This window comes from Castanea sativa, chromosome 8, assembly GCF_040712315.1.
Source record: "Castanea sativa cultivar Marrone di Chiusa Pesio chromosome 8, ASM4071231v1".
Classification (NCBI taxonomy): Eukaryota; Viridiplantae; Streptophyta; class Magnoliopsida; order Fagales; family Fagaceae; genus Castanea; species Castanea sativa.
The window spans coordinates 34,217,377-34,233,551 of record NC_134020.1 but is presented as its reverse complement, the minus strand read 5'-3'; the positions used below and the strand labels follow the sequence as shown (position 1 = coordinate 34,233,551).

At 33.3% G+C, this 16,175-nt stretch overlaps 1 protein-coding gene across 1 annotated transcript; it reads left to right on the top strand.

The window, feature by feature from the left end:
* The first annotated feature begins 841 nt into the window (after positions 1-841).
* Positions 842-4,829, top strand: LOC142607391 (proteasome subunit beta type-4). Its single transcript, XM_075778853.1, has 7 exons — positions 842-978; positions 1,101-1,174; positions 1,347-1,423; positions 2,453-2,582; positions 2,786-2,945; positions 3,041-3,226; positions 4,509-4,829. Exons 2-7 carry the CDS (start codon positions 1,107-1,109, stop codon positions 4,620-4,622), a joined length of 735 nt encoding a protein of 244 aa, XP_075634968.1. The 5' UTR covers positions 842-978; positions 1,101-1,106; the 3' UTR covers positions 4,623-4,829.
* Positions 4,830-16,175: the final 11,346 nt, after the last annotated feature.

Below are 16,175 nucleotides of genomic sequence, written 5' to 3'. Positions count from 1 at the left end.
AAGAAGATCCAAATGAGGGAGAGGGTGAAAAGAGAAAGAAAATAATTTATCCATCTGTAACCACAACCTCGGACTAGACCCGAGAACTAACACTTGTGTTTTTTCTTAACCAGTTCTTAAATTGTGAATTAATAGAAGAAGTGTCATTTCTCATTCAATTCTATGACGTAAACCTTCTTAGTTCATGCATTATATATTACAAACAAATTTGACTTCCCATCTCTAAACAAATTTATTGTGATAGCAAACAGTAAAATCTTCATTTATTTCCACAAAGTTGATTTATTGCTTTTTCGCTGTTACAATTTTCATTTTGTTCTTTTCCCACCTTACAAACATAATGTGAGAATAAATTTCATAATTTTTGTTTCCACATTCCTAACTTGATGATAAGTTGTGATGTCAATGTGTACAATATTAAATTTTTTTCCCACAGTGTATCCTCAAAACTTTCAACCAGAAACTAATTACTGTTCGCAACGGGTGAGCCCTAATAGGGTATCACTAGCTCCGGGAGTTTTTTTCAAAATGCAAATACTCATACTTGAACTAGGAAGTACACCCAATCGAACTTGAGACAAACACTTTGAGATCGTGTACCCAACCCCTCGGCCAACCCACCAGGGTTGTGTACAATATTAATTTCCTGTCTTGCAAAATATTTTGTGCATACATTACCCATTACATAAAAAGAGATGGATTATCCTAATGCCTACTCATATCTAATACATTAGGCCGAGCCCACTCCTTCCCCTTCCTTTAAAAATTAAATTTCCGAGTGGGCTTAAATTTGGGCCGGGTACAGCCCACAAATATAGCAGCCCATCTAAAGCTCTTTCTTGAACAAAGGGAAAAGACATTGAAAAAGCAGCATCAGATCTCGGAGTCGAAGAAGTATACTCGTCGTTCTGCTATATACACCAAAATCTGTGAATCACAGCAAAACTCCACAGCCGATTATTGACTCGAAAAACCAGTGTAAGTTCTTTCTAGCTACTATTTCTCTTAACGCAATCATTGATTTATCGCCGTAATAAATCAGATCTCTCTCTCTCTCTCTCTCACACTCACTGAGCACCCATTCTTTGCTCTCTTCGCAGTTGACAATGGAATCAAATCAATCCAATCAGCATAATAGCCTACTCGCCTCTGAAGTCGACTCTCAAAGAACCCTGTATGCTGCTTCTCTCTCTCTCTCTCTCTCTCTCCAAATATATATATTTGTATACGGATTTAGGGTTTAGGTTGTTAGATTTTTGGGAATTTTAAGGAATTTGTGTCGGGTAACATAACTATGTAACCTAATTTTTTGATTTTGGTATTTGTTGTTTTTTGGGTTGGTTTAGGTACCCATATGTTACGGGCACATCTGTAGTTGCTATCAAGTACAAGGATGGGATTCTCATGGCTTCTGACATGGGAGGTTAAATGTTCAGCTCATTCATGTTGTATTTCAATTTTATTATTATAATTATTATTTTTGGGAAAGTCTTATTATTCTAAATTGGTGTTGTACTTGAATCAGATAAGTTGATAACCTTCTTTTGGCTGTTGATATAATGATGTTTTATAAATTGAGGGAGGATATAGTGCGAGTCCGACACATTCGTATTTGCATACGTACATTACTATTTGACAGCTGATAGGGTCTTAGTTTGAGTTGTGAACTCTTTGGTTAGTGTAATTGGATTGTTGGACGTATGAATTTGAATTGCCCGTCTGTGAAAAAACTAACATTGTCAAAATGCAGTTGAGATATATGAGGGAGACGAGGTGGGTGCAGAGGAGAGGAGAATAGAAGTTGAGGGGGAACTAGGCCAGAATATACTAAAATTTAGTACATTCCGGTCTTCCTTTCTTCTCCTCTCCCCCTCCCCCCGTCACCCTCCATCCAAACATTGGGTTAGGCTTATTCTTGTTCTAGAGAAATTTCGTTTATATCTATTTTGAGTACCTGCTTATGCTATTCTAAAATTTCTCTACAACAAGTATTCTAAAATTATGAATTCTTTCACAAGGTGTTTAGTACGAACATCGCCCTACTTAGTATTCTTTAGTAATTTATTTGAGTACCTGCTTTTGTTATTCTAAAATTTTGCTCCTAAGAGTCAAGCTCAAAGCTTGCTTCCTCAAATCCCAGACAGCCAGACATATAATAGCAAAATCTTATTATGTCCTTATTTGTGATAGTTTAGGGGCACATTATTTTCCTTCCAGTCTTTTATTCTGTTATTGGGTTTTCTTGACTCTAAGGTTCATCTTAATGTAGTTGACTAATATTTCATTCGCCAGACTCCACATTGTGGATAACTTGTTAGAACCATTTTGAAAACTATGACTGTGGCAGTTACGTACCATATCAACTGTTTCCTTATTTCATTTTAAAATTACAATTGGGAAACTTCTCTGTTATGAAATCTGGCTTCATTTTAACACTGGATTAACTTAACAGGCTCCTACGGATCTACCCTGCGGTACAAGAGTGTGGAGCGCATAAAGCCTGTTGGAAAACATTCTCTTCTCGGCGCAAGTGGGGAAATAAGTGATTTTCAGGAGATTTTACGTTATCTTGATGAGCTTATGTAAGTATTGATTTTTCTTTTTGATAATTTATGTAAGTATTGGTTGTTTTCAGACAGATGGAGGGAGATGGAACTATGCACCCGTTTTTACCTTTGTTCCCTCTCTCTTTCTAGGCGTTGTTGGAAAAGGAGGTTTGGCAGGGGGGGTCTTTGTTTAATTGTTTTTGCTAAGTGATATTGATTTAGTGGTTTGTTCTTTGTAGCCTGTACGACAACATGTGGGATGATGGAAATTCTTTGGGGCCTAAAGAGGTGCACAGCTATTTGACTCGGGTGATGTATAATAGGCGTAACAAGTTTAATCCACTGTGGAACTCACTTATTCTTGGTGGAGTTAAAAACGGGCACAAGTACCTTGGCATGGTAGGTCTAGTTAATCATTTTATTTGATGTTCTATGGCTTCCTATGTTCATTTGATAATATTAATTCAGTTGCTGTGATTGTGATTCTTATTCAGGTTAGCATGATAGGTGTGAACTTTGAGGATGACCATGTAGCGACTGGATTCGGAAATCACCTTGCCCGCCCTATTCTTCGTGATGAGTGGCATGAGAACTTGAGTTTTGAAGATGGTGTCAAGTTATTGGAGAAATGTATGCGTGTACTTCTATATCGTGACCGCTCAGCTATCAACAAGCTTCAGGTTTGTTGTTTCCTTATAATATTTGCTTCATAATTATGCTTAATTTGTAAAACCCTTTGATAAATAGGTTATAGTTCTGCGAGGAAAACACTGCAGAACAATTGAACTTTTTTCAAGTTGTTGGAACAAATTATCTTTTTTTTTTTCTTTTTTTGGTGTGTCTATATCTTTTTTTTCTATATATAAAATAAAATCTTAATTAGATTTAGTGCTTTTTTTTTTGTGTAAGATCTGTCTCTAATATTGTCATTCCACTAAATTTTGGTTGAAATATCAATGAGGATAAAAAAATCAAACAATTGTTTTCATCATTTCTGCAAAAACTGTTGTTTGAGAATTCTTACTTTGATTCTGATACTATATAATATTAGAATATTCTAATGTAAATTGAGATATCTTTAAGAATGTCTTATTTTTTGATAATTTGTTGATAGATATAATGGGGAAATGGGGATTTAAACTCTAGATGCGTCCACTGAAAACACCAGAACATGTTAGTTGAGCTATAAAGCTCTTTGCAAAAAAAATTTAAAAAAAAAAAAAATTAAAAACCCATCTCTCTCTCTCTGGATTTCATGGTCATGTTAGCTTGAATCTCACATGGAGAAATATTCATGAGACTTAGAAACATGGTTCTGTTGGAAGCACTGGTTAATAAATTTTCATTAACAAACCATTGTTTTCAATATAGTGGCAAATTGTAGCCAATAGCCAATTGGAGTGTTTGGAAGCATTTCCAATTATTAAATCTTGCCAAACTACACTTTTGGTCCTCCAAAATAGGGGCAATTTCAATTTCATCACTATACGTATAATTGTGTCAATTTCATCCTCAATTAATTTTCAACTTTGATTCTCAACTTTCAAAATCAAGTCAATTTTATCCTTGGATAAGGATAAAATTGACATGATTTTGAAAGTTGAGGGATGAAATCAACAAGGTTCATGGTTCCAGAACCTTGATTTTGAAAGTTGAAGGATGAACTTTATGCATTTGTACGAGGACAAAACTCTAACTATGGCAAAAGTATATGGACCAAAATTGTGGTTAGGCCTTTAAATCTTTGATGTGGATGTGACATGAATTGCTATTTAACCTGCTCTGTACATACATATTCAACGTATATGTGATTTCTACAAGGCTGGCTTATTTCCGGAGCACTTATCTTTGTTCTATGCTACCTTATTTGAAATATCTATTAGAATATAATTTCAGGTTGTAATATGATTTGGTAGTATTCTTTGAATTAAATTTAATATGCCTGAAATTGGGAACTTGCAGATAGCAAAAATCACTGAAGAAGGTGTAACTGTTTCTCAGCCATACTCATTGAAGACGTTCTGGGGATTTTCTGCTTTCCAGAACCCAACAGTTGGTGCCGAGGGATCGTGGTAAGCTCACCAGCTGCATGTTACGGTCCGGCTCTTCACATTTATAAAAGCTGTTCTTGAATTATTTGTAATTGTTGGACATCCAAGTTAATTATCATAGCCTGGACCTCGTTGTCATTAATAGCAGAATGGTTGTTTAAATTAACAAATGCCAACTGATTATTTAAACAAGTTTTTCTGTTCATAAGAATTTGGCTTGATCTGGACGTCATCCCCTGAAATTATGTCATCCTTTTCTCTTCTATGATGCTTTTATGTAATAATGGTAAGATGTGTGTGACAAAACTGTTATAAGAGCATTCTCATCAGGTATGCCAAATGCCAAATATTTGGCATTTGGCACACTAAACACCAAAAATTTGGCATTTGTGTCTGTATCGTTCCAAATTGTACGGACACAAATGCCAAACCAAAGTAATGATTTTTTATTCGACTTTTCTCTCCTCTCACTTCTTTATTTGATTTTTTCTCTCTCTTCTCACAATTTGTCTCTCTCCCAACCCGTGTTCTTTCTTTGCCTCTTTCCTCTTCAGATTAGATTCCCAACTCCTCCCTCAACCTCCACCTCAACCTCAAACGTCTTTCTTTCTCTTTACACCTCAAATCCCCAAATAAACTTCTTTCTTCTCTCTTTATCGAGCGGCAGAGCTATGGATTGGGTCGTGATTGGTTGAGACAGTAGATGGGTTAGTTGGGTTCGGGTTTTTGCCGGGTTGTTGGTTGAGTTTTGGGTTTGGGTGGTGGAGTTGGTTGTGATTTCGGTATTGGGTGGTTTTGATGGGTTTGGATTTTTGTTGGTTTTGGAGGTCGGTTGCGGTGCGATGGGTCCGACCAAACCCAAATCAGAAGAAGCTGCGTCGTCCTCCACTGCTGTTGCCGCCGATTTCGCCGCCTCATTCTCTACAACTCGCTGCCGACCTCGATGCGTAGTTCCTCATGCCACGCCAATCTCGCCCCCTTAATTCTCCACAACTCGCCTCCAACCTCTCTCAATCAAGTTATGGGTGTGAGATTTGGGATGGTGTTGTGGATTTGAGATTTGTGGTTGTGGGCAGTGGTGTGTTGCTGTGGATTTGGTGGCAATTTTACTTAAATATTATTTTAATGTGTAGATATATTATTTTAATGTATAGAATCAAAGAATAGAAGATGTGATAAATTGTAAGCTGTAAAATGTAAAATAGTGTGTTAAAATAATAAAGTAAGTCTTAGGTGTGTCAAAATGACATTTTTTATAAGAGACTTAATGAGAATGCACTAAGCTCAGCTTGAATTATTTTTGATGGAATAATTCGGGGAGCTTGTCGCCTTCAATCCAGTTGTGATGAAGGCAAATGGATTGTAACAGACTTACAGTACAGTAGGAATGCAACTTGTATAATACAAGATTTTTACGTACCTGCCCAAATTTTTGTCCGGGCAACTTGTTGCTTGTTTCTATTATCAAATAACCCGATGCTTGTTTTTATAATCCACTAGTTGCTAACTGGTTGTGCACCTGAAAGCTTATCTAAACTCAAAGAATGTCCAAAGTGAACGATGGAGATTTAATATGCCAAGTTTGAGAAACCAAATGAAAAAAGAAAAGAAAAGAAAAGATGATTTCGTTTATTATAAGGTTAAAGTTTGGCTATGAATTTAGTTGTAGTCGATTCCTTAAAAAAAAAAAAAAATTGTAGTTCAAAGTTATAACTCTCACTAAAAAATTTAATATAATTAATTAAGGACATTCTTTTAGAGAGAGAAAGATAATACGAAAAAGAGAATAAAAAGGAAGTGTAAGCTTTGGAGTAGGGGTGAGCAAAGCAATACTGGGGCCAAAGGAACCGACCGTCACCAACATAGCCCCACCACTGGAGGGGCTGACCGCTGAGCTGAGGCTGGCAAGAGGTGAGAGAAACGCATTCTGAAGCCGGTGCAGTGCAACCAATGGAGGTGAAGTTTGAAATTGAAGTTAATCTGAACTGAGCGATATTGTATTTAATATATTTATATATAAATGGATTAAAACAGTGTCGTTTTCCTGTGTCATTTTTTTTTTAACACAAGCATCAAAATGTCATCATTTTGTGCTAGGTATCCTACCACTATAAATTCTTTCTTTTCTCTCCTTTTTTTTCTGTACTCTCTCTCTCTCTCTCTCCAAGTTGCCACCGCGGTGCCAACCACTCAACCTCAGCCCAATCATCAGCGAACCACAGGTATCTCTCCCATTTCTCGCTCGTAATTCCTTAAGTGTCTCTCTCTTTAAGAGTCTAGTATTGTTAGTCAAACCCAGTTGTGGAAAACTGAAATTGAAAGTGACCCAGGTTGAAGAACTTTAAAACAAAGACTCGTTACTTATTAGGTTTGTGGGTGCGCGCGCACGCACACACATATATCAATGTCTCTTTTACTGTTTTATTGCTGCTTTTGTTTTTTGTTTTTTATATTTATTCTATTTAATTATTGAATTTGGGAGCTTTATTATATCAATTCTTTTACAAATTGGACCCTTTTTTTTTTAATGAATACTTGATAGATGGACTATTGGACATTTAACAAGTTGGTAGCTAAATAATTAGAGTTTAAGCTTGCCCATGTAATTTGACAGCTTGCTAAATAGATAAGAGTTTCTATTTGCTTGAAGTTTTGAACATGTCAATGTATGGATATTGGGCTTGAAAGTCCAAAATTTTAAAATACATATTTTAAAATTTCAAACCGATAAAACCGACCACATAAAACTGCACCACTATAGGTCGGAAAACCAACCCTTGGTGGTGTGCATCGGTTCCAGTTAAGAGAAAACAAATACTTATTGGTTCGGTTACAAATTTGGGAAAAATCTGATATAACCGAACCGCACACACCACTACAGCTTGGAGTAGAAATTGTCCATTCCCCCTTGACATGTTTGTTTTGCCTAATTACCAATAATCTAACTTATATTTGGTCGGCCACGGGCCCTCAACATCCAATGGTCCTAATTTTTTCGATATCTCCACCTAAAAAGTCTCAAAATTTTAATCTAAAATCCCAATAAGAATTTAATCTACGAGGAAAAAAAATGGTAACATTTCAATGAAAATTGCAACCTAAAAAAAAAAAAAAAACTAAAGCCTAATAAGGGGGAAAAATGTCATAAAGATTTGAGAAGAGGAGTAACATTAATTTTCAGACCATGAGGCACAAAATATGTTTATTCTTGTGGATCTCTTTTCCATCTTTTCTAACAGCTTAAAGAGAAATGTGAGTTATCTTTCGATAATCCTTAGAGAAGCATGGACAGAGCCAATATTTTAGGTTTGGGGAGCCAAACTTTACATAGCAAAGCCAAAAAAATTCTCCATTGGGAACAAATTAAAAATAAAAATTCTTAAATAAAAACAATCTTCCATGGTAAAATTATTAATTAACAGGATATTCTCATATTGTGTTAAGCTCTCATTAAGAAAGTAATATTTATTTCTATAGATCCATATCTTTGAACTTTTTAGGGGATTCAAGTATTTGACATGACCATCTTCTAAAAAAAGTATTTAACATGACCACCGCGTATCTTTAGTACAGTGGTCACTCTATAAGTATAATTGCTTGTAGGGTATGGGGGACAAGTAAGGATGAACTCAAGTTGGATCCATGGCACCCCCCACCCCCCCCCCCCCCCCTGTGCGGTCCAAAGAAAAAAAATGAAATTTTTTGTTGGGTCCCCTAACCCAAAGAAAAAAAGATAAAAAAAATTCTATTGGTTTTTTTTTTTTTTAGAGCTGCACTTCTGTCTTTAGAATACTTAGACCCCTTCCCCTAATTAACAACTATCAAACTCAAAAACTTAAAAAAAACAAAAAACAAAAATCTTAGTCAGCCCAATATTAAAGTAATATAGCATTAAGTGTTCTAAATGATAAATATTTAGGGGTTATTTGATATGACATTTTAAGCAACACTTTTCAGTTTTTAAACAATATTACACGTATTTTCACATACTTTTTCGCCCATACTTATTTCTCAAAAAATACAAACATTATTAGAACAACGTTACCAAATGAGCCCTTAGTATTTAAAACACCAAATATCAAAAATACTACTGTATGAGACATTTCAAATGCTATATTAAAGTAGCAAAAGTAAGTTTTGGTTTGTGAATTTGTTTTTTTTTTTGCAATAACTGATGCTCTTAAGAAATAATATTATTTTGTATTATTTTGTCTTTGTTGGTAGATGATTACATTTTAATGTACGAAAAAATAATGATTTTAAGTATTTATCTTGGTTGATATTTTGTTGGTACTATATGGATACCTATTTGGATTTCTTTTTTCTTTTTTCTTATACTTAGATTAGGCTAGTGTAGAATTTCTATTTTGTATTAAAAAGTAAAAAACAAAAGTATTCAACATGTAAAGTTTCGGAAAAAATGACTACTCACCACATTAGCAGTTTGCAAAATTTTTTATAAAAGACTTTGTATCTCTAGCATTATTTTTAAAATTTGTTTGAGAAAGATTATTCTTAAAAATTTAGTAGTAATTAACCCCCAAATCTTGAACACCTCTCTCTCTCTCTCTCTCTCTCTCTCTCTCTCTCTCTCTCTCTATATATATATATATATATATCATCAATTGTAGATGCTTTCCTCATAAATTACTCACCCAATCACACATTGAAATCAAAATATTAAATTTTATTACTAGTTATATAGCCAATCTTTTTAAAGGATTAAATATAGCGAAGTATATGGAATCAATACAAAACCAAACAATTAGAGTGAATTTGCCTACACGTGCTACTATTTACAAATAAAGAGGTGCTACGTTTACAACATTTTCACAACAAATCATAGGTGGGTTAGTTGTTATTGGTTCAAATTTGAATCTAACACAAAGATTACTTTTTTGCCCCAACAATAACAACCAGTAACAACCTATCATTTAGGATTTATTATTAAAATATTATGAAAATATTGTAGACATAACATTTCTCTTACAAATATAAATACATCATAAACCAGCATATAACAATAATTTAATTTAACTACTCAGACCACTATTATCAAATAACCAAACATATAACAAACCAATATTATCAAAACTAAATGTAAAATAAAATGAAATCACAAAAACAGGAAAAAAAAAAAAGGTTATAGCCCTCCAAACCCTTCAAATCCCTCCTCCTCCCCTGTTAAAAAATATCTAAACAAGTTTCATTAAATCATATTCCTCTCATTTACTCTAATTTTCTCTTCTCTCCCTCTATTGAAGCAAAATTCTATAGATCAAGAGTAGCTTCGTAGCTGATAGAGTTCGTCATCGAGGAGAGAGGATCATTGACAAGCCAATACGAGCACCAACCAGCCTTGCCCAGAGCCTCTAAGCAGTACATCAAACAGATTCAGAGAGTACTAAAATTGTAGTGAGAAAGAGAGACTGAGAAAGATAAGAAACTCTAGCATTTCAAATTGAGAAAGAGAGATTGATCAAAATTTTATAGTCCTAAAGCTTGATCAACACTTCAGATTGCACTACAGTGAAAAAACTTTATAAAAAAAAAATTGCCAATAGACATTAATTGCACGGACACACAGGCAACCGTGTGGACATATGCCGTGTATGTGTTTCTTAGGTAACCAATGATGCACCCGAAAAAACCTAACTTAAAAACACGGCATGAAAATAGAAACTTCCATATTAAAAAGAATTAACAAAAAATAAAGATTTACCCCACTATTTGAGTAAATAAATTAAAGTGAGCATTAATATAAGAGAAGTTTTATGTCCACAAACCACAATATTTTCACAACAAATTATAGGTGGTAAATTAGTTCTAATTTAAAAACCACCACTTTAATTACTTTTTTGTCCCTCCGTAACAGCAATTAACAATACCTGCTACTTAGAATTTATTATGAAAATGTTGTGAACATAATATTTCTCTTATTATAAACCATCAAATATAAAACATTACAAATTAAGTCTTAACATTAACAATTTGTGGGTTCCAATTAGCTCAACTAGTAAAGTTTATTGTGGAGATTTGAGATTTGAACCCTGCGCGCCTACACCATAATACCAATTGGTGTTTTAACATGATGATAAAAGAAAAATCATTATAGAGTAGATCCCAAAAATTGAAAATTTACCATATCTATAAAACATTAACAATGTAGGATGAAATCATAATTGGTTAGGTTTATATCACGAGAGAATTGAGATCCAGTACAATTAGCTATTGCACCATGCAATTACAATCTGTATATGAGCATGGTTTTGAAACTCAAACCGTTTAATAAACCGGGAAAGGGAGAGGTTCAAGATTTTTGAGGTCAGATTGAGGTTTAACCGAGGTCAAACCGTGATGTGTTATTTAATTTTTTAATATATTTGATACTTAAATTGGTTTATATTTATTAATTTTTCATTCTTGACTAACAAGATGTGCGTGGCCCAATGGTTTGCGTGCTAGAGATGTTATTTCACTTGTTGAGAGCAGATTCAAGCCCTACCAGCAACATATTTTCATCAATTTTTACCAAAAAAATGACATAGATGAACTGGGTTCTTATAGAACCGGTCTCAAGATCAATTCTCAGTTAACCCGGTTGAACCAAGTCCGGTCTAGGTTTAAAAACAATGTATGTGAGATGTAAAAGTTAATAGGTAAAAATAATACTTTTTAAACCTTTTATTACAACAACAACAACAACAACAACAACAATAAATAAATAAAAAGTACTTTTTCAAGATGAGTATCTTTGTCCTGAAAAAAATGTTAAGAGTATATGCTCTTGGTTTTACCATACTTGCACTAATTATTGAAGATTAAAGTTACGGTACTCTAATGAGTTTTACCATACCTACACTAATTATTTTCATCAATTCTTACCAAAATAATGACATAGATGAACCGGGTTCTTATAGAACCGGTCTCAAGATCGATTCTCAATTAACCCAGTTGGACTAGCCAGTCCTGTCCAGGTTTAAAAACAACGTATGTGAGATGTAAGAGTTAATAGGTAAAAAAGAATACTTTTAAACCTTTTACAACAACAACAACAATAAATAAATAAAAAGTACTTTTTCAAGATGAGTGTCTTTGCCCTAAAATAGATGTAAAGAGTATATACTCAACAACAACAACAATAACAATAATAAATATATAAACAAATAAATAAGTACTTTTTCAAAATGAGTGTCTTTGCCCTAAAACAGATGTTAAGAGTATATACTCAATAACAACAACAACAACAACAATAATAATAATAAATAAATAAAAAGTACTTTTTCAAGATGAGTGTCTTTGCCCTAAGACAGATGTTAAGAGTATATACTCAACAACAACAACAACAACAACAACAACAATAATTAATAAATAAATAAAAAGTACTTTTTCAAGATGAGTGTCTTTGCCCTAAAACTGATATTAAGAGTATATATGTAGGATTATAGGATTAAACAAGGTTTGTATCTCATACAAAACATATGCAGCGAAAAATTAACGGATCTACTTCATTCACAATCAATAACATGCACTATGTAAGTTTTAGAATTCAAGAACAAGAGAGCGTACCTTGGAGCGATGAAATTCAAAACCAAAGATCATAAGTTCTCGGGAACACTTTCAATCTTCACTCCAATTCCACTTTACGCCCAAGATGTGTGGTCTCTCAATCAGTTACAAAGGGAGAATGTCAAAGTGTCTAACACTTCTTACACCACTTCGCAATAGTGTTTTTTCAATTTTCTACAGAAATTTCTGTATGTTTCTCCCTATGTATCTAACTGATTATCTAATTAGACTGGCCTTTTGGGCCTTTCCAATTGAGTTTTAGTATGTGGCTTGGAGTGGGACCAAAATGGACCAATAAGACACTAGCATCAATGGGCCTTGGGTTTTTCTATCAACTCTTGACAAGTCCAAAGTTACCATTAACTATATTTAATATCACTATATAAAAATAGTTGCACTCTAGGCCTTATCTATAAATTAATCCCAAGATTTTATTGTACATGCAACCCCTTCGCAATAGTGTTTTTTCAATTTTCTACAGAAATTTATGTATGTTTCTCCCTATGTATCTAACTGATTATCTAATTAGACTGGCCTTTTGGGCCTTTCCAATTGAGTTTTAGTATGTGGCTTGGAGTGGGACCAAAATAGACCAATAAGACACTAGCATCAATGGGCCTTGGGTTTTTCTGTCAACTCTTGACAAGTCCAAAGTTACCATTAACTATATTTAATATCACTATATAAAAATAGTTGCACTCTAGGCCTTATCTATAAATTATATCCCAAGACTTTATTGTACATGCAACCCCTTCATAAAATATTCATAATAATACAAAGTCATGAATGTAGACTGCCACTTTGTAAATCACTACATCTTATCATTGAGTACCCGGTTTAATCCTTTAAGTTATTCATCATATATTTATGCAATCCAATTTCATAAATATATACTCTAGCAACAATTTACTAAAGTAGTTAGGCCTAACATTCTAAATAACAAAACCATTAAACTTATCTCAAGGGAATATTTTGTATCTCCGTTAAGAGACTATGAATTCCATCTTGAGAATATATGTTCCATCAACACTAAATGCGGTTGCCCAACATACTGAGATTTTGATCGTTTCTTTAGACCTCACTCCTGATATATTAAAGCAACCCACACTTCATGATCAAGTCCATTATTCTCTCAGGATTAAGAGTTCATGCAAATATAAATCGTAAGTTTATTATTCATTTGATAGTCGTTAGGAGAATAATAAATCTCACACTGGTCCAGTTCAATATGTTTTAACTCTTAAAACATATCAACATACCAACTAGAAATCTCCATTTTCATGATCAAAACAAATCATCTTAGTTAATATGTTATAATCTTCGCAGATGGAAAACCCAATTTCATCACCGAATACGAACTACAATTCTAAGTTTACAAAGAACTTATGATTTATATTTTCTGTGACTTTTCACATAAATCACATACTATGCATCTCATGAACTATATGATAATGTCCCAATATTCATATTACCATTATTTCAGATAATAATAAAACAACTTTATTAAATACAACATTAAGTTATATATAATGTCATACATAATAACATGCATAGCATCATACAATAAGATTTAAGAGCACTAATCCTAACAATATACTCTTAGTTTTACCATACTTGCACTAATTATTGAAGATTAAAGTTACGATACTCTAATGAGTTTTACTATACCTACACTAATTATTGAAGAGTAAAGTTACAAGACATGATATTTTCACAATAATTCATACTAGAGCCTAAATGACAAGTTGTTAATAATATGTAAAAAAATGATGTTAGTGGTTGGCTCAAATGAAAACCAATAATAATTTATCATTTACTATTTGTTGTGAATTATTGTAAAACTATTGTACATGTAACACTACTCATAAACTTCAATAGCTTTTTCAGATGATAGTCAAGCAACAAGAAGAATTCATCTTCATTAGTGAGATGTTTAAAGTCAGCTGAAGTAAAGTTGTCAAAAGAACAAGGTAGAATCAAGGTCACGTGTATTGCAATAAAAGGTTCATTCCATCAAGAAACGTATGTTGCAGGCTCAAGTCGAATTATTCTCTAATAATAAGAGAAGTAATCACCTTTTCCAAATTTTGTAGACGTGAGTAGCTTGACCTTAAGCACCAGGTACCACCTTTCAAGGTCACGTTTTGAATGACATGCATGAGTCAGAACTTCGGGGGGTTTATGTGGGTACACATATAACATATCGCACGGCTATTTTTTTCCCCCAAAAGCAGAAGAAGGGTGACCTAGCCTGCGTATAACTCAGAGCTCATGTAAACATGTACATCGATCAATTCATATATAGCAACTGGATAGGCACATACAACTCCCACAAGGCATGCAAAAGCAGCATTTAAACGCAAAGAAAAAAAGGTTGCACGATACAAATATAGCAACACAAGAGGATATAAAACACCAACCTTTGGTTCCACATTACTTGTCAAATTACAGAGATAACTTCGTCAACAAGAAAGGTTCCTTATACAAGGAAAATGACGCCGGCGCCCTTAGCCACGATTGATGGATATGGGCAACGGTGTCATCTCTCCTGTATAGAGAAGCTTTTAAATGCATCTACTGCTGCTGCTGCTGATGTTGTTGATGCTGAACTAAACTGAATCATGGATTCTTATATTATGGAGCAGATGGTTTATGTGAAGGCAAAAGTTAGTTTGTCATGTTTTCTTGCTTTTGGGGATATTCTTGTTTATTCAGATTGGGCTCCAGCCAAATAGGCACCATATGGAGCTGATTAATGATGAATCCTCAAGGGAATGCTACTTGAGCGGTCACTGAGATGATTTTGTTGCATTAGGTGTTTGTTTATGTGGTTGGTATTAAAAAGCTCTTAAATGCTTTACCTCTAAAGCGAATATTATGTATTGCTGTGGTCATCCCAAGTACGTCAGTTAGCTAGCTAGTGGTACGTAAAAATTGACCGGAGCCAGATGCTATTTTGGAATTATCTGCGGATGTTTACACTGACAAAACATTTCACGGATTGGTGTCACTGGCGGCTCTGCTTATACACCCTCACTTGTCCCAAAAAAAAAATTTATGTATGTAAAAAATATTTATATAAATAATTATATTAAATTAATATGTTCTGGGACCTCTAACTTAAAAATATTGTATATATATATTTTTTAATAAATATATATTATTTACTAAATTAACCTATTTTAACTATCTTAATAAAAATGTTGAACACTTTTACTTAAGACTCATAAGAATTTGAGTTCAATAAATATAAGAGTAATATTACATCCATAACTTTTCTACAATAAATCTTATGCGGTAAGCTAGTAGTAATTTTAATTTGAGTTCAATATTGACATGTTTTACCCACCAATAACGAGCTAACAACTTGTTGCATAAGATTTGTTATGAAATTAGTGTGGTCACTTTATTATTCTCATGTTAGTATTTTCAATTTGCACTTTATTTTTTATTAGTCTTTTTTTTTCTTATTCTCTTTGTTAATACAAAAAATTGTAATATTTTATGTATTTATGTTTTTTTTTTTTTGTAAGGTTAATATGTTTAAATTGTCTCTTTCTTAAATTTTATTAATGACCATCCTAAAAAAAAATTTTAAGTCCGCCACTTAGTGTATACAAATTTCATCATGGGACTCTTGCGGTAGAGCTTAGATTCATGGAAAAGTAAGACAAAACAAAATTTACAATTGAATTAACAGCATGAATTGGTGCATTCGAATTTCATCATGTGACTTTTGTAGTAGAGCTTAGATTCCCCGAAGAGTAAGACAGAACAAAATTTTTCACAATATAATTTACAAATGTTGACTAAATTTTTCACAATATATTTTACAACTGTTGACTTGATACGATATTATTGATTATTATATGAATTTTATTTTATTATTTATCATTAATAAAGTATTGTATAAATATTTGTGAAGTTGGTTGTGACTTGCGAAATACTATATTGTGTCGGTTCGTGAATTTCAACAAGACACCAATCATTAGTATTATCATATGTAACG

Excerpts from the sequence above, each read along its gene's own strand:
- LOC142607391 (XM_075778853.1), top strand. The coding sequence starts at position 1,107 with ATGGAATCAAATCAATCCAATCAGCATAATAGCCTACTCGCCTCTGAA. Across the intron at positions 1,424-2,452 it reads CATGGCTTCTGACATGGGAG|GCTCCTACGGATCTACCCTG; the intron begins GTTAAATGTTCA and ends TTAACTTAACAG. Across the intron at positions 2,946-3,040 it reads GGCACAAGTACCTTGGCATG|GTTAGCATGATAGGTGTGAA; the intron begins GTAGGTCTAGTT and ends ATTCTTATTCAG.